The sequence below is a fragment of the Corvus moneduloides genome, chromosome 9, assembly GCF_009650955.1.
Source record: "Corvus moneduloides isolate bCorMon1 chromosome 9, bCorMon1.pri, whole genome shotgun sequence".
In the NCBI taxonomy this organism is placed as follows: Eukaryota; Metazoa; Chordata; class Aves; order Passeriformes; family Corvidae; genus Corvus; species Corvus moneduloides.
This window is the reverse complement of record NC_045484.1, coordinates 11,292,117-11,320,012: the sequence shown is the minus strand read 5'-3', so window position 1 is coordinate 11,320,012 and position 27,896 is coordinate 11,292,117. Positions and strand designations below refer to the sequence as shown.

The 27,896-nt window shown below is 39.7% G+C and overlaps 1 protein-coding gene across 1 annotated transcript; it reads right to left on the bottom strand.

Annotated features, from left to right (window-relative positions):
- Positions 1-4,762: 4,762 nt before the first annotated feature.
- On the bottom strand, positions 4,763-27,896 carry SLC25A24 (solute carrier family 25 member 24). Its single transcript, XM_032117999.1, has 10 exons — positions 27,562-27,896; positions 16,478-16,604; positions 15,905-15,992; positions 15,359-15,470; positions 12,600-12,758; positions 12,106-12,258; positions 10,935-11,042; positions 9,152-9,319; positions 7,934-8,084; positions 4,763-7,274 (listed from the first exon to the last, which is right to left on the bottom strand). The coding sequence occupies exons 1-10, from the start codon at positions 27,745-27,747 to the stop codon at positions 7,096-7,098; spliced, it is 1,431 nt and encodes a 476-aa protein (XP_031973890.1). The 5' UTR covers positions 27,748-27,896; the 3' UTR covers positions 4,763-7,095.

Here is a 27,896-nt window from a genome sequence, read left to right as displayed (position 1 = left end):
TGTAGTATTGTCTTAATCATCAAACCAACAGAAAAATCCCTGCCAATAAAGTGCATGATACTTTAACAAGCACTGCTGTAGGCCAAGGGCTTAATTTTTTAATCAGAATATTATTTGTATCATAACACAACCCGAGGCTACACTGAACCATCACACCATGATGTTAGTCCCAGGGAGCTTAACACCTACAAGACAGGAAAACACCAGGACCAGAGATGCTGAGAAAGGACATACGTAAGATCAGTAGTAGAACTGAAATGAAAATCTCCATCTGCAAGACACTCTTATCTACAGGATCATGCTGTTTCCCATCAAAATGTCAAACTGTGGAAATGATGAGTGCCATTAGACTACAGCCCAGCAAATGCCTCACAGCAAGATACGGACAGTGAGTACAAGTCTGCAGGAACAAGTGAGAATACTGAGTAAAACTTTTCCTTTATCCCTTTTATCTCTAGGGTAGAGAAGGCAACTGGAGAAGCAAACTAAAATCAGATATTCCTTAAGGGACCAGTGAGCAATATTTGATGTCTAAGCCAAATTAACTTCAAGGGGATGGCAGTGTCGTGACTGATTCAGAAGTGCTTCTACTCCAGCTCCAATTCCCTGTGGAGAAATGCAACACCACACTCTCATCTTTTTTTCTGCTGTGCAGCATCTGCCAAACTCTGGCTGATTGGCAAAAGAAAAATTAAACATTTATGCAGCAGATGGATCAGATGTGTGCACTGTCACTCATTCATTAGTACAGACACTTAATGAGGATAGGTTACATATTGCTGCCACCCCAGAGGCAGCAGGCTTTATATGAGCAAGTCATGGAGTTTTGGGGAGTTCAGGAATTTTCCACTCACATAGTGCAACCTTTTCCTAACCCATAAAGAATAATTTCAGTACTTCTGTTATGAACAAGATAACTGTGGTGATGGATGATTCAGAATTTTACATCCTTCCTCATCACCACGAAAATTTGCAATTATATCTCAATCCTTCTTACCTACTGAAACTTTTGCAAATCTGTAAAGCTAGTGAGAAATAAGAAGCAACAAACTTGGGAAAGGAATTCTAAAATGTAGTTCTTTCCTGTATACTGCTAGCAATCTTTGAGCTGACAGTAAAAACCTTTACATTTGAGATATATACAGAATCTGAATTGCTAGCTTTAGTATCTATTGTGCAAAGGTGACACTTTTCATATGCATCTATTTTCAGAAGGATGGCTTCAGAGCTATTGCCAGGATTGAGACAGTAATCTGTACCACCAAGATTACTCAGAAATCCTATTTGTAAACCAAGTCCTATTAAAACACCCCAGCCTCTCAACTTCTCCTTTAGTCAATTATTGCCCAGCCCCAACTATTTGAAAGGCTTGCTTAGGTTTACACTGGAAGGAATGAATGTGACAGACACACACCGAAGCAATTTAATGAAGCTAATTGGCCTGCAGTTATCAGAGGAGGCCATAAAAGAAGTGCTAAGAATGTGGACTTAAAAATCCACGAAGCTATGCTATGTTAACCTAGTAGGGTTAGATGGAGCAAACATACAGAAGTCCCCAGTAAAAGTGGTATCAATGCAATGAATGGAACTGCTGGAAGGTGCAGAGGTTGTTGCATCTACACAGCAAGCCAGTTAAAGTTAAGGAATATTTTTAATTAGGGAAAGCAAAATGGCCTCATTACCAAACAGCATCGCACATGGTACCGAGGCATGGGGAATCCGGCTGCAAGGCCACGCCACCACAGAGACCTGTTGCTAGGGCCAGCAGCAATTCAGTAGTTCCCTTCCAACAGATTCCATGGTTCTGTGATAAAAACATGGCTTAGCTGGGCTTATCCTGCACTGTTATAAACTGCTTTTCCTTTGCTGTGAAGATAACTGCAAGGAATGAACTCGAACGTTGAGCCTCAACAGCCTTCCCCCTCACAAATGGGTGTTACAACACGACAGTAGATGGCACTGCTCGAATGCAGTCCCAGCCTGCACGTTTCCTGCAAATACGGCCCAGAGGAGAGGGGCTGGTAAGGCTGGATGAAGACAAAGTTCATGCACCACAAGTTTGTAACAATTAAAACCCATGGCATTTGCTTTAGGGAGAGTGCAAGCACTTCCATATCAGAGCGTCAGCAAGAGCTACAGTCCAGGTCAAATATGTTAACAAAAGGTTTAAGGTTAAAATGGCAGGAGAACCCATGCAAAAGCTCATCTACTGTACTCCCACCTTGCAAGCGAATGGCTTTTGCCAACACCTACTCCAAGGGGATGGGCACTAGATACTCCAGTTCACATGAGCCTAGAGAGGACAAACCGTTCGGGATTTTAGCGTGAGTACCACTGACACATTTTTTAAGAGAGTCTACTTCTCAATCTCCTACTTTCATCTTTGCAGGGGGAAGCTCTGCAGGGACAGCAGTTTCGGGGCTCCAAGAGTGTTCAAGTGAAAGACCATTCTGGAAGCTGTTCCAGCCACTGCACAAAGGAGATGCACAAACTTGGTGCAGAGAAGAAAAGGTTTTAGACAGGTATATACATAAATATATGTAAATGCATATGTAAATGTGTATACATGTGTATACACACTATGGGTGTTTTCTAATACTTACACAGTATAAAACAGACTTCTTTGTTAGCCCTTTAGCAAAGCAGATGCAATGTGTAAGAGTTCAGGTGCACAATACTCAAGCATTTATTTAGTTGCCAAAACACAGACAATTTTTACCCTGGGCAAATCTTGACCCCCCCCCCCAAAAAAAAAAAGTATTTCTAGACATTTTCAGACACCAAGAGGGCTTAGAAGCTAGACCTAAGTTATACAGCAAGACTGTCAATATTCCAAAATCCCTGTGTGTTAAACATCCAGTTCTTATAAATTATGTTCTCCACAACATACAGTTTAGGATCAGGATCTTGCTTTAATTTAAGTCCTAAAAGCTGTTCCCAAGACAACTCTGACATCAGAAGGGGAAAGCATTTAAAAACCACACTTCCTTACACAGCAAATAGCCTGCAGGTTAAGACATCCTTGATATTTTAGTCATTTACATGTGCTAATAGCAGATACTGCAACAGACTTCTTGCTGTACCTTATTCAACCATTTCATATCAGAAAGGCACGAAGAGAAAGCTGCCAATACATCCTGCGCATGCCAGCAAGTGCAGCCAGCTCAGAGGTGTGAAGCAAGGCAGGAAAGGACAGAAGTCACCTCAGCCTGGGCCTCTGAAGGCTAATTTGGGCACCAGGCAGGCCCACACCTAGTCTTACCTGGGAGTGCTGGGCACCAGGCATTCTTTAGCAGAAAGGAAAGCTGCCAAGGGGGTTTGAGCAGACAGAGTTCACCTTTCCAGTAGCAGGTGTGCCAGGCACCTTGGGCTGAGGCTGGTGCTGATGCCTTTTCCTGTCTTAAAATTAAGACTCAAACACAGTTAGAGGGAAAAAAGGGATTTTACCTTGGTGTTTATTTTAAGGATCTTTAGGTGCACACATCCAGGTCAAATGCACTGAAATGCACACTGCAATGCACACCACAATGCTCCCTCAAAAGATCTGGTATAACATTATAGGTCTTACTAATTAGCATATCTATCAAAAATTCCCCAATGAGAGGCTTGAATGAGCCCCCCTCCCCAAGGAACCTTCCCCTGGATGGTTCTATCTTAGTTTACAGAATGTTCTGGAGAGGACCTTGGGGTCTGGGGCATACTATCTTCTACTTACAAAGCCTCTAGAATGTTTAGTCTCTTAGCTGAACAAACAAGTCCAAGAATGTAGGCAAAAGCACTAAGAATACAGAAGTTGTAAAAAGGTATAACAGAGGTATAAAAGAAAAGGCAAAAAATCTTCATGGCATCAGTGCCACCGTAAGAAATGCCACTGCTGCAGCAGGCATATCCTGCCAGGAAGCCCACCAGAGTCAAGAGGGGAAGACGCACACTGGCAGCACTATATTAGATTTTATTCCATTTCTGCAGTGTTTTCTAGCGTTAATGGTACTGAATAGCTGTCACACCCCACATACATCTTGAAGGGAAAACAAATAAGCTTTCCCCTTCCCTTCTGGGCTCTTCTTGTAGAGCATTTCCAGTTAAAAGCATTCTTGCCTCAAGTCAAATTGAATGTCAAATTGTTCACTAAGTCAGGAATCATACACTGTGCATCTACCTCTTCCATTACTTAAAAGAAAACTTCTAAATCTTATGTTACAATAACTGTACTTGCAGCAATCAGAGACAAGAAAATTCCCTAATTTGTTTACAATTATCTTTAACATTTGAAGGATTGGTGTGAAAAACTCAAAAGGAATTGTCAGAGCTGGCTGCTAACAAGCATAGCCATGCTACACATGCAGAGTAAATTAAGCCAATTACCTTGAAAAGATTTTATATTGATCCTTTGACTAACAAGTAAGATTAACAACAAAGCAAGATCAGCAGTAATAGAAGCAAGTATGTTCATCCTGATTATTAAAGAGTTCTGTCACACAACATACATAGAAGCAAATCATTGTGTAATACTCTTCAATGAATGAGCAAAAATAATAAACATGTGGTATTCCGTTAAGCAATGAGACAGTTTTAAACAGGATGACAATCAACTTATCTCAAACTATGTTTTCAAGTATCAGTGTAATACCAAAGTACAGTCTAGTCTGAAACTTATTTTTAGATCTATTGCCTCCATTTTTTTACATTGAGTATTATGCATCTAATGCAGCAAAGAAGTGTCATCTATGGGACCATGAAAAAAACACATCAGCACACTCTAGCCAGATAAGTAAACAAAGATTTATTAGAAACTGGTAGTTTTATAGAGCTAGAAAGGTAAACATACATTTAAGAGACAAAGAATACACAACTGCACACAGTCATCATCAAGGCACAATGAAAAATCAAATCTGAAACAGCTCATCTTTTCAACATCTGAAAAGGTCACCATAATTTCAATACTCATAATGGCACTTGCACACTATAAACAAAATGGAACAAATCTAGAAGATGGAAACTGCTAAAGTCATCTTTACATCACATACACAATACATTTGCTCATTGGTCACAGTCAAACAAAATTATCAGCAACTGATCTCTCAAATCCCACAAAGGTACAAAAATATTGGCAAAAGCAAGAAACAGTCAGATCAGAAAGGCATTATACATATAAATTATTTGGATAGAAGGACTTTTTGGGTTTTGTTGTTTTTTTTTTTTTTTTAAAGTGCAAAGTCCAACGTTTCCCTAAAGGAAGGCCAAAATACAGCTAGAGCTGCCATTTTCTGAAATCTGATAAAACAACATTTTATAATACAGATTTTATGGAGTTATTATGTATCAGTTTATGGAGAACAAACACCAGCCATGGAAGCACTAAACACAAATTTAGTAATTGCTGTTTGAAAAATATGGCCCAAAGCATATGTAGAACAAGGGAGATTCAGGCAGTTATTTTTGCTTGCTTGTTTATTTGTCTACTTAAAAAAAAAAAAAAACAACCAAAAAAACCATGCACCCCTCCCACCCTCCACCCCCCCCAAAAAATAAAGAATTAAAAAGAGGACCTTTAATGACCTTAACAGAATAAAGTTCTTCCTTCAGTAATCCCATTTCAAGAAGTGGTGTAAGAGCAGTTGCTCTTAGAAGGTCAAGGTAAGTATAATCTTGAATTTACCAAGATTAAGACACTACACGTTACAAAAAGCAGAAAAAGCCTAACAAATGAGTTTGGTAATAATTGTTAATCTATTTCAGTGTTCAGGCCTGAAGGGAACTGTGTCCGCCTCCACACACACACAAAAAAGAGGAAGTCACTTTGGAAGGACTCGTACATGGAAATACCTAACTTTCTGCATTGAGGAAGTGCTGCTTTGTTTTTTGAGGAGGAGCTGTTTCTCAAGCACTAACAAGTCTGTGTGCATGCTTTGCTTGCTATATTAACATCAATCTGATGGGCACCTGAGGCCAGCACTGCCACTTGGTCACTTGGACAAAACAGTTCAGTATTTTATTATCCCAATTTCACAGTCACAGCCAGCATGCACAGAAGACTGATCTCGCGTGACAAACCTGTAAAAAACCTTTACATAATAATGCAATCCTCTACTGGCTGAAAGCACATGGTCTGTAGCCCTCTGAATAAGGGAAAGAATGGAGAGGCCAATGAGAAGCATTCCTCTTCCCAAGACAGCTATGAAGGGCTCTGCTATTGGCTGTACTACAATTACTACCAGCTTATACTGGATCCTCCACCTTTTTTTTAATTAGCAACTTGCACTTGTACAGAACAGATCTAAAATCCATGCTTCTTCTATTCCTTTGTATTATGAGCCTATAAAACATGCAGCTGTAACCCAAATTTTGCCATGGTTAGTGGTGCTGATATTTACAAGTGCAATGAAAAGCAGGTCCAGTGAAGCAAGTTACCAAAATTGCTGATTGTATTACAAAAATACCATGTAAACCCACTTGAGGTATTGCGATACCACAGAACAGCAGTTTCTCAGGCTCTTTAAATAACGAAAACCAAAAAAGGTTTGCCTGAAGATAAAGGTGATGGGCTATGTTTTAATGTGTTATTCCATCATTGTGTATATCCAAGATCCTATTTCTTATGAACTTAACATTCAGTCTTCAAAAATAACAAAAGTGCTCACTTCTAGGCATGCAAAATGTCACCTGTGAATTGCTTGAGTATAGGCAGCATGACAAAACAAAAAGTCACTTTCGTATATTCAGTATCAAGGCAGTATAAACTTCTCCTACCTTTGGTTTGATCCAAGACAAATACACATTTAGAAAGGACAAATTTAAAAAAACCCCAATGAGTAAAATATGCATGATTTCCTAAAAATAAAAACATACTGTTGATTTAAAGACAGTTTCTTGATTTTTTTTTCAACTCAGTAACATTTTAAAGTGCAATATATGTATCTGTTTAGAAATGGTGAACTAAAATTTAAGAAAATTTCTTCCCACTTAAGGGCAAATGTGGAAGTTGCAGCATCTCTCTATGAAGATCTGTCTCTGATTGTGAGAGCAGATTACTTCAGAAAACATTACTGTTCTGGTGTTTCCAACGTTAGAAGCATCTCACCTTTTTCCTTCATTTCATGCTATTCCCAAATTCTGTTTCATTTTTTCATATACAACATAGCTGATGCTGACAGCTGGAAGCACTTTCATAAAATTAGGGGCTATGCCCCTATAAAGTCCTCGGAGTCCCTCTGTAGCAACAATTCTTTGAAAGAGACCAACCATGTTCAGCTGTGGAGCTCCTTCCACCGAGGCTAGAACAAAAAGATAATATGTTATGTAGCACCTCTAGTAATGTTAAAAATCTTGAGCAAGCATCAAATACCTGGATCGTGAGCCTACTATCACAGGGCCACTGAAAAGAGATCTTTTAATCCCAGACATTTGGGAGATATCCATGCGTCTAAATCCCATTGAAAAGCATTATCCACCTATGTTCCTTTGGAAATCTAGGCTCCCATCCTTAAGTCTGTGCAGAAACCTATCAAACAAAAATCTCAACTATGAAACTATCCTTAGGAAATGTCCTACAGAGCACACATCACTGTCTACCCTCACAGGACAATGCAAGCCCTGTCACTTAATCTCTAAAATTTAGAAAAGGCTCTAAAGTTTAGAAGAGTGCTTCCAGACTGTGACAGGGGCTGTGTCTGGTAGTCTTGTATGGAATGTGGCTCTCAGAATACACAAAGCACCAAGTGCTTGAAATGTTACTTTTTAATTTGAGTATGAAGAACAACAGTGTTGGGGGTAAGAGGGAGAAGGGATCAACATTAAGAAGAATTTTCCAGCTATGTCTTTGGTTTTTCCAAGTTGGTTTTTTTTTTTATTCCTACACCTCTGCTAGAGCTATCCCAAATGATACAATTTTAATGTGACCACACAGAAGCATTTTCAGTACAAGAGAACTCACCTTGAGCCTGCATGCGCGTTCTGATAAGAGCGAGAGGGTAACTGGCTAACTGCCCACATGTGCTGGAAACAGTGCCACACCCCAACAATACAAAAACACCTGGGTTAGCAGAGCTCGATGCATAATGTTCTAGCCACGTACTCTTTAAGAGCTGCCAAGGTATAAAATTAAACAGTAAGACAAGAGACCTGCATTTAAAAAGGTAAACAAATACTTCTTTATTCATAACAAATCCTAAAGGCTCAATCCTGAAAAGCACCAATTTCACTGGGCCAGGCCTACATGCTTGAAGTGCACAGGTAAACACCTTAGCACACAGAGAAGGACTTCAACCAGACTACAACAGTTAGTACCTAAAAGAGAAATCCTTAAAAGATCCGGCAGCAGGAACAGTGCCCATGCACCTGTAATACTTTGGGGAGAGGAGGAGGGAAACCCCACAGGGTACAACAAAAGCTCCCACAGCTGTGCACATCATCCCATGCAGAAACAAGGATGCAAACTGTAGAAAAGAAATTTCATACAGCTTTAAAAATGTTTGTTCAAGCAGTTCTGATGATTACTAATGCACTGCCAAAAAAATATTTGTCTAGACTAGAAAAATAAATAGTCTGTGCATCTGAGTTATTTAACATACTTTGAAGCAACACATATAAGGTAGATAAAAGATTTTGATTGCTGGTGGGTGAAAGAGGTGCCAGTTTCTCTGGAAAGGAAAGACAGCAGTGTTTCAAACTCTTCAGAAAAGCTGTGTCAGCCAGAAAGAATTCTGGTGACATGCAGAGACACACAAGCAATTCAGGTTAATATAATCCACTCATAAATCCAACAACTGGCAAAAAAATGTATAAACTATCATAAATGAAGGATAGGGACCATAATATGAATATCCTTTTAAAGGCCCATATTTCCTATAGAATGGGTATGCTCCAGTCTAACAGGGTTAGGTAAGTATGAAAGCCTGTTGTACTGCCAAGGTCTGTATAATCCTCTCTTAGTGCATTTCCTACTTGGTACTCTTGCATGGAAGGGCTCATCTGCCCAGGCACTCCTCAAGAGGGGCAAACAGAAACACTGGGGTCTAGTAACAGAAAGTCTCATTTGTCTTTTTAAAATTGAACCAGCTGTAATAGTACAATAATACAAATTCTAAAAAATGTTTATGCTTTTTGTAAATTAATTAATGGCAGCTACATGCATTCAGTGATCTAAACTCACCTCATAAACAGCAAGGTCAATGCCAGCATAAGGAATTATACCCAAAATATTAGGAATGTAACCTTTGTAGAAGGCCTTTGGACCTTCTCTTTTTAAAATCTTCTTAGCACAGTCAAACATCCCAGAATATTGCCCTGTTTTACCCACAGCCAATCTGGTCTTTAAAACCTAAAAGGAAAAAAATAGCCTTAATTACATACCTCTTTATTAATCTATGTTAGATACACAGTATATCTCTGCTTATTCAGTTGTCTAGAACTGCTCTGCACTTTGGTGTTCCAAATCTCCTTTGATTACTGGTAAGGCATTGTTAGCAGTAGGCTTCTTCGGGTTCTGTCCTTAGTGCAGAGCACCAGGCATTACCATACACTAGCTTACAAATTCTTAGCCTTTTTAAATTGCATTTCAGCTTTATTTTCTTGATTAAAACAGGCAGTTATTTGATCAACTTGAAGGCAACAGCATAGCCAATAGTCAATAGAAGTATTAGCTAAGGAACAATTGAGAGCACTAATATGCTAGCAGATGGCACTTCTGGTCTGGGAACACTAAAGCATATTAAGAAAATAATCTTTCAAAAAGTATGACACTTAGAGAGGTAGTTAAGGAATGTAAGGATTGTGTCTCACTACTGAAACCCAGTACCTGATTAATAATGCAAATAAATCTGTACTGCATCTTGGAACTAAGAAATTAGTAACAGCATCCAGAAGAAACCACAAAGGGAATTTCCTGAGCAACAATTTGGTCTACTTTAAAGCCTCTTAAGACTGCATCTTTCTCAGGCACTTCGCTTTTTGCTCTTACTCAGAAGCATCCTGAAAACACTTCTAGGACATTACCATACCTTTGTGAGGAAGACCAGAAGATATTATTGCAGAATAGTTCACCTGTCTCCACTGATCAGTGTAATCCAGACAATCTACATCATGTTTCAGTTATTCCCTAACTTAACCCATCTCTGTACTCAGGTCAGCTGGGATTCAGCCTCTGGAACAGCAAGGACGCTCTTTAAAGAGATCATGATCGCTGCAGCAATGAAAACAGTTCTATTCCTACTGAAATCCCCACCCATGAAAAAGATACTTAGGTTACATTTGCCATTACTACCAAACTTGATGTAGGTATTGGTTTAGTCCCAGACCCAACACCTATTCCAACATGGATCTGCACAAGTGATGAACTTTCTGGAGAACCAGCAGTAAAGAAAGTACATCCTATTTCTGTGAAATGTTGTGCAATTGTTACACTACAGCAGTTAATGTATTAACACTAGTTAAATTGCAATGTGTAGTACCACCTACAGGTATGTCCTACAGGGGGAAGAGCAAATCCACCCAGTCTGAGCTGTAGCTGTTACATTCTTCCTTCACACTGTTGTCCTTATCAGACACAGCTTCCCATCATAACACAACAGAACTTCAATTCTGTCCAGACAAGAACATTCCTTGCTTATATACAGCAGGAAAAGGATTTATGCCCAATTCACAAAATTCTTGAATATGTACTGAACTTTAAATGTTCTTGGGAGATTTTTTTCCTGAACTAAGTTTCATTTAAATATTGTTTAAAAAAATATTATACAGCGAAATACATGGAAAAATTACAAGAATCAGTTAGAACACAGATGCTAAAATGCCTAGCACTGAAATTCTGAAAGGATGTCCAAGAGAGGAATTTTTACAATATTTTCAAGAGCAAAATGGGGTCTACTTTGGAAACAAAACAAACATTTTGCAGGCTCCAATGGAAACAGATTTTCTTACCTCCATGGGATACTTACCTCCATGGGATAAATAGAAGTTTGTGCTGTTGCTCCAGCCAAAGAACCAGATACAAATCTTTCAACAGTGCCTAATTTGCCATCTTCCCTAGTGAGTATCTTCTTATACTGTACAGTTAAAACAGAAATAAACATACATGTTTTTTAGGTGCGGCAAGAGTTACTTTAAAAGGCAAGAGTACAGTACAAAATGTCTTTTCAAGCTTAGTTTTTCATGTATTTACAGTTAAATTTGTGAGCCCAAAAAGATTCTCCAGAACACAATAAACATTCCAGCCTGCAAGAATTCTTTAGATTAAATACCTCAATCACCCACAGTTCCATAGGTGTTCTGCAAACAGCCAGCAAAAGGGTACCTACACTAAGAACTCCAGAAAACAAAGAGGAACCAAACTCCCTTGCAGATCCAGTTGTCCAGCAAAGAATGAAAGATCAACTAGCAATTTCAGAGGCACTTTGAGAGCTGTACATACTGTGTCATTCCGAGAGTAAAGAATAATGTGCCCAAGGTTACTCTGTGGCACCAACATTTGCTGTTCAGTCTTGCAACACCCCCAAGTTTATCTGATATTTTGTTGCTTTTATCTCCCAGTTGATGTGTAGTATGCTCATTCAGTCTTACTTGAGGCACTAGCAAGCCCCAAGCCCTACAGAGGAAAAGTAAAGCTCATTTAAATACACCAGAATGGGAGTTCATTTTCCAAAGGAGGATTAGGCCTTAACATGATGCTTAAAGCTGATTCAGAGGTAAATATAACTCTGAAATCCAGGATGAGGGCATCATACATAGCACTGTGATATTTGACTTTAAATGAATCCCGTGTAAGTTCAGCTAGCATAAGTGAGAACTTCTTGCCTGCTGTCACTTTGAAGCAACAATCTACATATTAATGCAGGTCTCCATACAAAGCCATGCAGACTCAGGGCAGTTTAAAACATCTGACAGATATAATTAATTTGCACTGCTTATAAAACAACAGTAAAATCTGACTAATAGTAAGTATTCTATTCAGAATAAACTATTTTAAATCTGAAAGTCACTCAGATGACTATGACAAAATCCCCAACCATGACAAGAGCTCCTATATAATACAACAGTGCCAATAATGAACAGTGAGAGTGATTCAGGACTTTATTTAGAATTATTTTCATTCCTGATTTATCATCCTACCTGTTCATAAGCCCAGAACTTAATAGCTGTTTCAGGAGCTATTTTCACAACATTTACACCATTCCCCCTCCAAAGTGATCGGACACCACCTTCTTTCAACATTTGCTTAAAACCACCGGCTATATTCATTTTGTTTGACTTTGAACCATGAACCTAAAAAAAAAAACAAAACCAAAGTCACAGTAGACAACACTGTTCTGATTAGATTATAAAACTCATCAGTATTAAATTGATTAAATATATCAACTAGTGAAACCATATGCACTACTGAAAAGATCTTATTTTAGTGGCACAAGTACTGTAATATTTTGCTTACATTTTTTCCCACGTCTATAAAATACAATTCTTATGAATACAAAATATGGAAATTGTCAAAACACAGCCAGACCTCTTCAATTCACATACTAACCTTGGCCCTCAATTTTTTCCCAACAGATCTCTTAAAACTGAAGTGATACACTGGAAACCAAGAAATTCTTTAACATTGCACCTACCTGCATCATGACTTTAAGGCGATCTAAGGGTGCTGTACCTGTTCGAGAGACAGCACCAGCCACTCCTCCTGCCAGCAGCTGCTTCCACCACTGCCCAGTCTTTTTCTCTTCCTCCGTGAACTCATCTGGAACAGTCAAACTATCTCCTATATCCAATACCTTTATGAATCCAAAGCAAAGATGTGCAAATAACTATCTCATTCCATCACAAGTTTTACCCACAGTTCTAATTCCGAATTAATATACTACCTAAGAATGTGCAAATAAAGTGCTAGTTACAAATAAAAAATATCTCTAATTTACTTTCTATAATTAACTTGTTATGCATGGCTAGTCAATGGAAAGCAACTTTAAGTGACTTCTATATAGATATTGAGCAGTAACACCACAGACCCACCATTTCAAAGACTGCACCATCATCATTAAAAATTACAACAAATTTCCTCCTTGAGTACGGCCCAAGCAAAGACATTCTGTCATTATCAGCAGTCCTTTAAAGTCAGCACTAAAGCTCAAATGCTTATATGTTGTAGCTAACCTTTCACCAGACAGCCTTGTGGGATTAGTTTGGTAATCTCCTAAGGTTGCTAACAAGAGATTTCTCTCACGGTAATTTATTCACACATATGTGGGATGTCTCCTTCCCCCACCCTCCCCAACATTTTAAAGCAGGGTTTTTACAGCTGATATATCACAATATTCTATTTCTGGTAATTGCTGTGTATTACCCTACAAAATGAAAAATTTGACTAATGCTTTATAGATTTTCTTACCATCAGTTATACTGAAAGGCACATTTAATTAATTTTCTCAGCTATAAAAATTTGGAATTTCACTAAGGAGGGCATGTTTGCATTGCCACTGCATTTGATCAAAAAACAACATTAATATAGGCTTTAATGATAAAACTAAGACATAACACTATGAAATCTCACATGTCACTTAAACATAGTCTTTGCTCTTACGTGTAACTTATAATCACGATACATGAGAAAAAGTACACTGTAGATAATGCAAATCTGCTATTACACATAAATAAAACATACAAAAAGAATAAGAATGCATTAATAACTGATAAGTACTGACCAAAAAGTGTGTTAACTGATAAAACTTTTAAACTATCAGTAATTTTAACTGTAGACACTATATCCCTAATTTATGCTGCATTCTCTGTCTGTTAGTAGACAGAATACTGTCCTGGTCATTTGGAACAAAATTGCAGAAAGCAGACTATAAATATAGCCACTGGACAAAAAGGATAAGCACCAGCTATTCTGGATATTGAACACAGAACACGTTAATTGGAAAATCCTTTCATCTTGCTCCCATTTGAGGTTTCAACATAAGGTGTCATCAGTAGCTCAACTACATGGAAACATCAAAAGATCGATCAAAACTCAAAATACAAATTCAATGTTCTAAGAGATATTATGCATATCTACCACGGTTTAAACCTTGTGTGTACCGAGACCTAAATGTAACTAAGGAAAAAAAAGGTAAATTTGAGGGTGTTTATAACAGAAAGGCCACGGCTACCACAACAATTCTATGCCAATGCAGCTATCTGCCTGGAAGAGTCTGACAGCAATTAAAATTTTATAATAAAAACAGAATTGTAAGAGCTGTCTGTCAATGCCAGCCAGGCTGGGAGGTCTCACATCTGCTCTTATCTGAAAGACCAGCTGTGTTACCGTGTAGCTGGATTTTGCCTGCTGAGATAACTGGGTCATCAGCTGACTGCAACACTAAGATCACAGGAGACTCCCTCAGCTGTTTCTTGGGGGCAAGTAATGACATTCCATAAAGAAAAATACAGATCTTATGTTTAATAATAGTAAGGAGCATTTTATTAAAGCAGAGGTTTTTTCCACTAAGTAAGCTGGGACCAGGACTATTTGATCTCCTAGCAGTGCTTCAAGTGCTTTCTTCAGCAAACAGGGAACTAACTCCCTTTTGGCAAGCATTCCTGAACTGAGGTTGTACAGTGTCAAACATTCAAAGCTTTCAGATCTCATAAACTGTTTTTTATTATGGAAATGCTGACTAATCCCTGGAGATATAAATGGTCTCACTATATTCAAAGGTATCTAACCTTATTTCCTCCAATAATCTACAGGAAGGATATTTAGCAAACAGGATTACTGTTACTTACTTTATTACTGTTCTTAAAAATCAGTCTTAAAAAATCAGAATGGAGGTGTCAACAGCTCCATTCAATAAAAACTTAAAACATTTTTCTGCACAGTGGATAGCCTATTGCTGTAGATTCTGTATTCCTAAAATAAAATCTATGGCACGAAAGAGCACGACGTGCACAGAAAATCACCAGTAAAGACACCAGTGATTTTATGATAATTATAATGATACTATATAACTGCAAATACTAATTTCAACATAAGAAGCAAGTTAAAATGTCTATATAATTTGTTTCAACAAATGAAATCATACTTTAATGTGTGAAGAAAAATATTTAATATTGTGGTTATTACTCTTCTGTAGGATTTCTCCAAAAGAGAAAAAGGATTCCATTCTAAGAATTATTGATAATTATTTGCTAAGTTTAGCTGAAGTTCTTTGTTCAGAAGAAACTCATGACACAATCCTGCTTGTAAATGGGAGAGCATAAAGTGAAAAGGAAAACCAAACAATACAGATATGGTTGAAATACAAGTGTGAGGCTGTTATATTCAATAACACAAATTAATACAGCAGAGGTGAACTTAAGAGCTGCACTAGGTTAAAAGAGAAGATGAACTTACAGTGGAATGTTTCCAATATCGAATTATTTCTTCAATGTCTGTAGCTGGATTAAACATAAAATGATCTCTCCACTCATTCCAATCTACTGTCATTGTCCCATCAGCATCAATACTGAAAAGAAATTGAACAAAACTATGTAAGGAAATAGCAATGGTGGGGTCTTGTTCTGGGTTTTTGCTTTTTCTTCCTCCTCCCCTCCCCCCTGCTTTTTTTTTAACTTGGATTATCACATCAATAACAACTGACTGTAAATTCCATACAGTGACTCCGAGGCTGAATCTGCCATGGCCTTTCAATATTATGCTTCTCCTACCCAAGTGCATCTGTCCTATTCCATCTAAAAACATAATACAGTGCTTCTTTCTACCAACAACATTTACAAAGAAATAAAGTAACATTTTCCTCCCAGAACCAGATGCTCCAATAGTAACTACCAACACTTTTCAAAGTCATAATCCCATTTATCCCCTTCTCTGAAATAGAAAAATATAAAAACTAACAATACAAGGAAGATTAAACTGCTTCAAAAAATAGTAATTCCTGACCTCTGCAGGATCTTTTCTGCCTGTTTTTCTGAAATGTTTATACCCAATATCTTGAGGGACTGGACAACTTCTGAGGCTTCAATTTTTCCTTGAAACATTAAAATAAAGATGATACATATTTAAAACACAAATCTTAATAAACTTAGCACCTTGGACCTCATTGTAACAGCTGAATAATTGCAAAGATGATTTAAAAAATCAATTTAAACACAGATGATATGTTTTGATTGTCTACTACAAGGATGAAGCAAATGGGATGCAAATGCAGTTAGTTAAAAACTGGTTTATCTTTAACAGCTAGAAACAGTCAGAAATTTCCTTACAGTTTCTCCATCTGGGGAACAAGGAGCCCCAGTTCAGTGTACTTGGAGAAAATAGAAAGAATAAAGACTATAATAATTTATTTTTTTGATCTATAGCAAACTTTAGTTATGCAATTGTTAAGGAAAAGAAGTAAGGATTCCATATTCACAATTTTTGGTTCCAGTTCAGACAAAGAATATAAGTTAAAGTACTTTTAATGCACAGTTTCTTCAAACAATGTTTGAACAAATAAAATAAATCAAGGCATACCATCATTGTTTTTGTCCAGGCTCTTAAATGCCAGTTTCATCTTTTTTTCATGTTCTTTAAGATACTGCATAAATTCTTCAAAATCCAGCTGTCCATCCTGGTTAGTATCTCCAGCTTTAAAAATTTTCTATGGTGAGAAAAATGAGTATTTTACTTGTCCAAATTACAGCAGGTCACAAAGCATCATTTTGTCTTCAGAATTTAACACACTCAATATTTTCATAGAGAGAGAAAATACTTAGCAGTAAATACATATTTAAGAAAATGTTATTTGTTATTTATATAACTTTTCTGTGCAGAAATTTTAAGGTTTCTTACCGGCACTGGCAAGTTACACCTACAGGTATCAAATAATTTGTGGAGGAAGAGGTGGGGGACAGGAGAAAAACCTGACAGAGAACAAGTTTAAGCCTGTGAGTTTCCTGTATATGAAATTTGCCAGTAAAATAAACAAGCAGAACCTTGACAATCATCTTAATCAAGTGGTCTATTAATTATGAATTATAAAGGTGAAAAAAACAAACAGCAATTAACTATTTAAATGCTGACCAAAAAATTACAAAGATCTTGCTCCACTAGCACTTCCAGCCCTCAGCGTTTGAGGGAACACGGCTTTCTGCTTCAAACTGAAGCCCTGACTACAGTTTTAAACAAACTTGTAACAAATACAAACACACTTATCTTCCTTTCTTGTATGTGCTTCCTAGGAACTGTCCACACATAGAAACACCTCCATGTAAAATTAACTACACACTGAGTGCATGGTATGCAATTGCCAGGACTGCAGGGAACAAGTCTGAAACACAGCCCAGGCAGATACTTCTCCACCAACAAAGGGCCAGAAAACTTCACCATCTCTGTTAGAAAAGGGAAATCACAGCAGCCCCACAAGCAGCAGCCTGTAATTGCTGAGGCTCGTGGTCAAGGCAAAGCCTGGAGAAGCTCTGCAGGGTTTAGGAGCTTGAGCTTTACGCTGCAGCAAGGGCAGCTCTGGACATGGAGAGCCAAGGCCACTGCCACCACTCCTCATGCTGCCACAGCACTGCTGCCTCCTCTGGCAGGACCTGCAGGAAGCCAGCAGGGAAAACCAGCCCAGAACCCTGCTCTAGAACAGGAGATTTAAGGGGAAATTATGTCTTATCCCCTCCTTTGGACGTTGGTCCCTGTGGTTTCCCTCGATGTGTGAAATCGTAGGGGGGCAGCACTCCGTTCCAGACGGACAGGAGACCACCCTGACAGCACAATCTCCTCACTAACTGCAGTTTCAGAGCACTCCAGGTTATGCGTAAAGCACACACCAAAAATTCTTCCAAGAATCTTCTATTTAGCAGACTGCCTTGCACAACTGTAGTTTCTGAATAAAGTAACTCTCAACAAGATTTGAATGGCTGTTCTAATCTGCAAAATCTGGTTTTAATTCTTTACTCCTCTTTAATTAGTAGAGGACCTCAAAAGACCAAAGTCCAACAAGTTCTAGGCTACAGAAACTAAACACAGAGGAAGCAGAAAACTGGTGAGTATATCTAGTATTTGGTGTCTGAAAAAGACTGAAGACATCTAAACACATTCATGTTGCCTCCTTTGTCTTTCCTATCCCTCTACAAAAAATAATGTGCTTTAAAATTTCATCTCAAAAACCTAACATTTATAAGATTATCGAGGATTTCTTAATGAAATGGAGGAAGATTATGTGGTACGCCACAGTGAAATGAGCAAATTATTTCCTTCCCATAATACAGCAAATTTTGCACAATAAAAATCAACTCAAGATACCACATATTCAGATAACTGTGATTTGGTATCAGCTTTGAAAAACAATGTTCTTAGTATAGTCGTAAGTCCAGCTTGATTGTAATTTCTGTTAATAACCTGTCAACACAGATAGATACACTCATCAATTCAGTTTCATGCCTCTGTCAATATGGTTAGTGCTGTTCAGAATTTCCCATAACAAAAAAAAGTTAGCTTACATTTATGGATATTTATGGATACAGTCCTGACCATGACCTTCTAACAAGCAATTAAGAAAGGCTAATAGATTAATCATTCAAAAAACTCTTCCCTCCCCCCAACCTAACCAAACCCCACCATTAAAAACTAGTCTAGTCTGAAGAGTTCCCTCTCAAAGACCCTGCAATCCCAAGCCATCTTTTGCTCCACACATGGCACCTCATGCTGCAGGGTCTGAGTGTCCTGCTGGGCTCCCACACTCTCCTGAGAAGAGGTGACTTACATGGCACTTGTAATCACTCTGCATGAGTTCTACTCGACACAAATTGCTACTGTTCCCTATTGCTATCTGAACTACACAAACCAAAAGGAAACAGAACAAGGAAAGTGTTGTTCTGTCTCACAGATATGACAAAACCTGAATTAAATTATAATTACAAAACCTCCACTGCTGAGGATGATGTGAGCCAAAGAAAACAGGAATTTCTAGAAGTTTAGAGAGCTGGTAATTTCTGTGTGTGAAGGCAGGCACCTTTCAGTTCATCTGCCAAAGATTTAGTGGATTTCACATTGCAACAATGAGAAAAGGGTAAGCACAAACATACTCTCCATTTCCTACTTTTGTTTTGACAGTTATTTTCCAGACTTCAAGCCAGTCTCAGCCACTCTCAGTGCAGCAAAACAAAAATGATAGAGAACAAAAACATATAGCACATGCGTCTTTCTCTCAGTACAAATCTAAAAGCTCATGCAAACAAAAGCCTATGCTGTCAGGGAATGTCATGAAATGAACTAATTGTGTGGGTGTTAAAGTTCCAGATTAAAATCAGTAACTTGCAAGGTTGTGGAACTAACAGGAACACTGAAAGAAGCTCGTCTTCCACTTCATGGGCAGAAACTTCCTCCTGGGGCATTCCATACCCCATGGCCAGAGCCAGCAGGAAGACACCTACTGGATGCTGTAGGGAGCCTGGCACACTAAGTTCTAGGTACAAACTGCCCCTTCACAGCATCAAATAATAATTCAAGTTGGAAGGAACCTCTGGAGTCCATTGAACACAACCCCAGCTCAAAGCATATCTACTTAGATCAAATTAGATCAGGTTGTGGGGGACCACATCCAATTGAGTCTTGGACACCTTCAAGGAAGGAGATTCCACAGCCTCCACAAGCAAAACACTCCATCATTCAATCACTCCCCACTTCAGTTCAACAATGAATCCAACTCTGCTGTTCTGCATTTAATATACTACCAAATTTTGTATAATTACAGCCACTTGTCACTCTGCCAGTGCCTGGGTCACCAGCTTCTCAGATGGAGGAGAACTGGATGCATTTTAAAATAGGCATGCTTACAACAATAGAGCAGGAACCAACCAAGGTGCCAACACTCGCTTGTAAGTCCTGGGAAACAATGTTCAATATGCCTGCCACATAAAACCTGCCATTTCTTGTTACAGCCTTACTGTGGGATCACCTCACCTTTACAAAGGCCCAGACCCAAATGTTTATTTTTCAAGGCACACCATCTCTTTTCTCATTGTCCAAAAACTGTAACCCCAAGCAATAAGGAAAATTCACTGGATAAAATGAAATGGTGACCACATAAAGAATTGTTAATTACGACAGATTTAGGACAACAGTTTAGATGATGACATGAGCTAGTGATGTGTGCTTGCAGCCCAGAAAGCCAATCATATCCTGGGCTGCAGAAAAAGAACCATGACCAGCAGCTCAAGGGAGCTTCCATCCCTCTACTCTGCCCTTAGGAGATCCCACCTGGAGTACTGGGTCCAGCTCTGGGGTCCTCAGCACAGGAAAGACACGGACCTGGTGCAGTGGGTCCTAAGGAGGCCACAGAGATGATCAAAGAGCAGGAGCACCTCTACTATGAGGTGCCTATGAGGAAAGGCTGGAGTTTTTCAGACTGAGGGAGAGAAGGCTCCAGGGAGGCCTTACTGCAGCCTTTTTGTACTTAAAGGGGCTTATAAAAGAGATGGGGACAAACTTTTTAGCAAGGCCTGTAGAAATAGGACAGGGAGTAATGGTTTTAAATGTAATGAGTGTCAACCTAGATTACACATAAGGAAGAAGTTTTTTACGATGAGGGTGGTAAAACACTGGCACAGGTTGCTCAGAGCGTAGCAGATGCTCCACCCCTGGAAACATTCAAGGTGAGACTGGGGGGGTTCTGAACAACCTGATACAGTTGAAGATGTCCCTGCTTATTGCAGGGGAATTGGACTGCAAGACCCTTTAAAAGTCACTACCAATCCAAACAATACTACGATTCTGTGATCTTTCTTTTTAATGCTACAGGCCTTCATACAGACAGACTAAAATGCTCCTGTGCTGACTTATTTGATCCTGATACTGCCACCTTTGTCTTTTCTCCTCTTTTTTTTCTTCATAATTCTACTACTTTTTCTGTTGCATATTTTGTTAATACAGCTGTTTTCAAATTCCTGCACAACCAGGCAACATCAACATGAAAGGCCACAAGTAGACTGAAACACTGAAGGTATTTTTTTAAAAAATTCTCCGTTATATAAATCATGTTGCAGTGTTGAATTCCTGCTCTTCCAGAAGACCTCTGTATTTGGTGTGGAAATGTAAGTCAGCAGGTCTGTTGAAAAAAAAAAAATTTACAGACAGGCTTTATATACACATCAAAAACTCCTTACCCTCCTCTGTAAGCATCCTGATGAATTATTAGATTGCTCTATGCCAAAGTTTTGAACTTTAACACATTCATGGCTACAATGTTAAGACCAAGAATGCAACAGACTAGAAATCTCAATGTTTTTATGTAGACTTTTCATTTAAATTCACAGTCTAATTTTCACATTATTTCATATCATTATTTATGTATTGTGCATAAGCCTTACATTCTATTTACAAAACTGAACTGTGCATGAAGGGTGGGGCTGCTGAGTATAAAGGATTACCAATATATTCATTAGCTTGTTATTTCAGCTAATTAATATAATGTAAAGAATATTTAAAAGGAAATGATTCATCAAGAAGTTACTGGCTTCCTATCAAGCTATCTACAAGACACAAGCACAAAACAGCACTTCAAGATACACCACTAGTGCAAGTAGCAATTATGTGTTCTGCAATCTGCAGCGAGAGTTCCAAAGAGCACAGATACAAATCCTGCAAAGACCTCCCACCACAGTAAGATCATCATCATGCCTTTAGACATTCCCACATTTCACATTTGCTTTTAAAATCAGAAGTACTATATATAAACCAATCATGATATACCCTTTTCCCTTTTTTTCCCCTTTTTCAATTCTTTCCCTCTAAAATTTTTTAGCCATTCACATAGCTCTGCAGTCTACGATTTTAAGTTGGTTGTAATATTATTGGAAGCCAAATTCAGTCATAGCTGAAGTATACACAACACTTCTCTCTTTACTGGACACATACCTGACAACAGTCCTATTCCTATTTATATCTGCTAAGACTACACAAATTTATGCAGACTACGATAACCCAAAAAACACTAGCAAAGATTATTAAAGTCAGCCTTGTCAAACTACATCAATTGGGAGATAAATCCAGCATAAAGGGAAAGGGCCTGAGGATGTGTTCAGACAGCATTATGGCCCAGTGAGTCCATGTAACACATGAACTAGATTGACACCTCACCTCCAGAAATCCAACACAACACTGAGTAAAACAGGAATTTGCACTGCCTCCAAAGGCCTCCCAACTTGTCCAAATTCAGCATTCATATTTACTCCCGTGCCTCCCAAAGGATACTACCAACATGTAAACAGTAGCCAAGCGAGCCCCTTAAACCTGCCACAGACATACATTAGGAGGCCCTCACTCCAGTACAGCAGACTTGCACCCTTGACAGGAGCAGATGTTGCTATCAGCTGCAGAGCTTCCTCTTCCTGTTCCCTGTCCTAAGCACCACTCTTCCCTGCAACAGGACAGCACTAGCAGAGATCTTCTCACTGGTCCATTTCAGCTAACAGAATCTCTAGAAAACGAGACAAAAAAGGACAAGATGCAAGTGTGAGTGTGCTCTCCCAAAATGCCTTGCAGAAGCTGCTTCCTCAGGACCTGGATAAACTCTCTCAACTCATAGCTATGAATTAAATTTCAAGAATCTGAAACAGCATACATGGAAGATGCAAACTATCCCTTGAACTTTCCTTCAGCATTCCTTGCAAGTTACACTCGTATTTTTGACTTTGAGCATGCTGAGTTTTCCCATTAAACAGGGCCACTCTGCTACAGAGGCATCCTGGCTGTAACCATTTCAAAAGATTTAACAGTTTACCTTGTCTGTTCACCTGGGACACACGGCTGTCTCAAGACAGGGATTTAGCAAAGCATTTCAACACAGCGGTTAAGAGATGTCTCAGAGGTGAGGCTTCCCATATTTGGGAATTCTTGGCATTCTTGCATTCTTGCACTTTGCAGCAACAGGAGGAAGAATTAATCATTCACTGTACTCTGTCACTGTTCAGGAAAAAAAACTTATGAAGTTAGTTTTAAAAAAAAAAATTCATTTTGTCTCCTTGGATGTTTAAAGTGTTAGGAAAACAAACTTAAGATTCATCTTGCTCTTTCATATGGAGACTTGCAGACTACAGCACGTATCAGTTAAAAGCTTCTGAAGCTGTACACATAGAAATGAAATAATGATTTACATTGTTTGCTTACAATGGAAGCAAAGTAAATTGAATACATTCAATTTCCAATTTACAAATTGAATACATTACTGAAGATATTTGCGGTATTTCACAATTAAGTCCCCATAAGCAGTCATAATCATCTATTATGACCTGAAAAGGGAAGCTTAAAGGAACTAAATAGTTCCAGTTTTCTACAATCACATGACATGACATCTGTTTTGATAAAAAGCTGAAAATGCCAGATTACTCTAAATCTATAATACCAGGTTAGGTAAGAGAAAGCTTCCATTCATATAAAGAATGACACAGAGACAGGGAAGTAATGAAGCTTTTAAGACTGTGACTCTGCATATCAGGTATGAGAAATTCTAAGAGTAGATACAGTGTGATATAAGATGCCCATGTATCTTCCTCTAAGTTGCCAAAGTAATCAGTGTTTCTTCTGTTTCTAGCCAAGCTACAACATGATGAAGGAGTCTTCAGTTAACTTGGTCTACTATCCCTCTAATTTTGCCACATAGGGGAAGTTACCAGAACTAAAATAAGTGCAAAAATCTTAAAGCAGTGGAGAAATATTTAAGGAAAATCTTAGCTCAGTCACTAAACAAGTGTGTGCTTTCTGGACTAAGAACTGCTATGGAAAGGTCAAGCTCTGAAGCACTATCTAGCTGCAGTTTTTAGAGGACAGAGAAAAGCACAGAACGAAAATACACACCTGGCCCCGTTCTCACCCATCCTCAAGCTGAGACACAGCAGTGGAACACAGCACAGGGACCTGCCTCACTTGACAGAATTCTGAATTTCCTATGGTTTAAATGCAGAAACATACTTCAAGTGTTCTGCATATTTTTAGACTTGATTGGACTCAAATTTTCAGAAACAGTCAATTATTCTGAACAGACCATAGTGTGATTGTTGAAAATTTAGTCTCATTAGGCCCTGTCTCCACCACACAGACGTGTCTCTTCACACTGTTTCTTTATCCAAAAGAGTTTTAATGTAGCCAAAGACTTGTTACAGAGAATTAGTCCAAATAAGATCATTAGACTGGTTCCAGAATGTAGTTATTCATTTCAGTAACATCTTCCTACTGCTAGCTCCAGAACCCTACGTATAAATAGTACCTGAATTTGAATACTTGGCTGTTCCTGTCCCAAACTGAAGCTTGAAATATGGGGTTCACCTCCCACGGATTTACTGTAAGGACTGATTGCAGCAGAAGGAAAGGGTGAACAAAAATAGTTCTTCATCCAACCACTCACACCATTTATGGTGCTCCCGCCTACAAGACTCATGGCATTCTGAAGACACAGCATGAGATCATTTGTGATCTGATCCCAGCATCTATTCTGTGTCTCTGCTTATCAAAGTCACTGTACAATAGCTGTTAATACTGCTCGTAGAGCAACATCTGACAGTTACCACACTGAACTCCTCCTTCACAGGTGTTGACACATTATATCAGGAATCTTTTGCAAAGCTTTGCAAAGTAGCCCGTTCCTAGCAGGTAATATGCAACAACATATAACAGGAGTCACCCGGGCAGCCTCCAAGCAGCACACATTCCAGATTTTCCAGTCATTTACTTTTGTTTGTCAGATACTGCCACAAGGCAGGTCAAGTAGAACACAGGAGGTTCTTTCTGTCATGTTGTGCTATGATGTCTTGCTATGGGGGAAAAATGATGCTTCCCTAGAGGGGGATGCAAGCCACCTCCAAAGCTTACCGCACACGTTCACAACTGATGGAAGGTGCATACCTGTAGTCCATTACTCTAATGGATAGTAGCTTTGTCTCTTTTAAAAACATGCATATTCCTTCTAGAGAGGAACTTCACTTGAAGACAAAAGAGCAAAGCAGTACTAGTAGCACAAACACTAATTTATACTGTGAAGATGGTATAGCTTTGGATCAACCAACGGAGTTTGCAGTGAAACCCAGGAACACTCAAACAGTCCCTTTTCCATGGGTTAGCCAGGAAACAGCTGTGCGGCTCAGAAGAACAATGGCCAAGACTCCCAGGTACATGGACTTCATCCTATGTGCTGAAAGCCAGCCTTGCAAAGAGATTTTTGGAAACCTAACAGCATCAACATAACTAGGCTTGAAACTCTGACCCAGCCACAAGGCACCAAAGCCTACTCTGCTCTAGGATATCCCAAGCTCTGCCCATGCCATGGTGCCACTAATGCTGGCAGGGCTGAGCAGTTCAGTAGATAACACTTTGCCCCATTGTATAATATTTTCATGTCTCAATTCCTTACTCATTAGTTATTAGTAATTATAAGACTACTTCTGCCTCTCCAAATACAAATATGATGATTCAATATCTGACTTCGTTAATAAAACACCTTCTTGCCAAGCACTAAGGAAAATGCATTCAACATCACTTCAGAGCTTGAAGTGGGAGAAGGTCCCTTTGAGCTGCAAGAAAGTACAGGAAGCAGAGTAGCTACATGAAGACAGGAAAGAAGCAGACAGCAAGTCTTACTGAGGCTCTTGTATTACAAGAAGTCTAGTTATTAACAGGTACACAGCAGCAGCCTAGTTTCTAGTTCAAACTGTGCCCACCATCATTTAAAACAGTGAGCATATAGAAGTTTCGCTGCACTCCAATGATTCTTCCACCCCTCCCAAATAAGAAGATGACTCACGGCTTATTTTGTTTACTCTGTGTCTTTAACAACTAAGGCAGCATTTCCTGCTCTCTGTTACATCCAGGTATGTCTATCTATTTCATGGGTATCCCTTTCAGTTTATCCTGAAGCAACTGAAAATACTGCACACCTACTCAGATGTGCACTATTAATGAAGATCACTGATTTTGAGAAAGAATTTGGAACTTCAATTCTAAGCTGTCAGATCGTCAGCAGCACACCAGTGCTTTCAGTGAATTATGTGGGAAGACCACCATTGTTAAACACCAGAAAATTAGCTGGTCACCTGTTTGCCCATTGTTCAATGTAAGTAAAAATCCCGAACTGTTACAGTCAAACTTGTACAACAGGTTTACAACAATGTGTGTATAATGTGTGACTGAAGTTCATAGCTAGCATGCTCTGAACACTGACAACTCTCGTGGATAAAAAAGGCCAACCTGTCCCTCCTTTAATTACGAAAACCTAAGAACACAAAACGTGCCTATTGCAAAGATGATTTTGACCAGCAGCAATACTGCAGTGAAAGTGTGCTTTCATTTATACTCTTGCATAAACACCATTCAACTCAAGAGGCCTGTTGGATATTTTCTCTTAAGTATAGGAGACAGAGAATTAAATATAATAGAAGGAGGCAAAACAGAGACCAAATGAGACCACAGGGAAAAACTGTCACACAGTCAGCATAATGTCACTGAATTATTGACCCAACACATCTTTTAACATTGGAGTTGAAATTTAAGTTCCTTTTCCTGCACCTCTATCAGAAAGTATGTAACAGCTAGTACAGGCATGGCAGTGGAATGCCATGGAAACAAGCAGAATTGTTACAGTAGTAGTTCCCCCCCACAGATCTCACCTGTACCTGCTCAGCCTAAATGAACCTATGTGTGTCTTGTCAGCACAGACTTGCCTTACCACACAAACACTTGTGCCTATAGAATTGTGCATTAAATGATTTTATATGCTGATCCCTGGGGATTACCAAAAATAATCAGGAAAGAATTTCTCTTCCAGGTAACAGGTCAGATCTGCTAATATAAGTCAGCATCACACTGGAATGCTTGATGACTTAAGTTTTACTGACTTCCGAGGTCACAACATTGATAAAAGGGACAAAGGAATGTAATAGTCGAACTGATGACTGCGGAAGCCACACCACAAAGTTTCAGCACTGTCAGTTTCCTGGTTTGATAGCCACTGTTACAAGTGTGCATTTTCTAATAATGGGCCTCGGTATCTGACAACAGTCCATGCCAAGAAGAATCATTTCCATGTGCATGTGTTTAGCTTAAATAACTACTTCTGAAATTGCAACCTACAGCTATGCAGATTTACACTACCTGCTGTCCAAAGCAAACATTAATTTACTCTGATCTAGATTATGCATGGGTGGAGTAGTGGACAAAAGCTGTAAATTACCATCATTTATCATGCTGGAAGAGGAATATGCTATCGAGTATCACTCAACACGGAGTTAAAGGATGTCAAAAGTACACACACGATGAGTAAACCCACTTGGCAGAGGAACCACCGACAGCCGTACGCGCTCGGGACCCTTCGCCTACAACCGGGGCGTGCCTGTACAACACGGCCCCCGGGCTGGAACAGCGTCCCGGGGAAGGAAAACGGCAGGCCCGAGGCCGCCTCCATCCCGGAGCGGCCCCAAGCCGGCGGCCGCGGCTCCCGGGCACGCAGCAGCCCCGGCCGCGCCGCGCCCCGTCCCTCGGGCTCAGCGCCGGGGGCGCGGCCGGGCCCGCCTCGCCCTCCCCTCCCCACTGCCGCGGGGCGCCGGCACAGACCGCGGGCCCGCGCTTACCTCCTCCGCCTCCTTCCCCAGCGGGATGCCCATGGCCCGGAGGCCCGTCTGGAGCTCGGCAATGTCCACCCTCCCGTCTTCGTTGAGGTCCAGTTTTCTGAAGAGGTTGGCGTACCGGGAGTCGCCATCCCTGTTCCCGTCGCAGGCGGCCGCCGGCAGAACGAAGCCTCGCAGGAGCTGGAACATGTCGGGGCCGTGTAGCGCGGACAGACGGACAGTGCCCCTCCACTCCCGCCGGCTGGGCGCGGACGAGACACCGCCCGCAACGCCGCCACCGCTCGCAGCTGCCAGGGGAGGGGAGCGGAGGGGAAGGGGGGGAAGGGCCGGCCCGGCGG

Bases quoted from the DNA above. Each gene is read 5' to 3' on its own strand.
- SLC25A24 (XM_032117999.1), bottom strand. From the start codon at position 27,747: ATGTTCCAGCTCCTGCGAGGCTTCGTTCTGCCGGCGGCCGCCTGCGAC. The intron at 8,085-9,151 runs GTGAGTTTAGAT...ATACCTTGGCAG, and splicing joins TTGACCTTGCTGTTTATGAG to CTCTTAAAGAGTACGTGGCT. The intron at 7,275-7,933 runs GTGAGTTCTCTT...TTTTTGTTCTAG, and splicing joins AACGCGCATGCAGGCTCAAG to CCTCGGTGGAAGGAGCTCCA.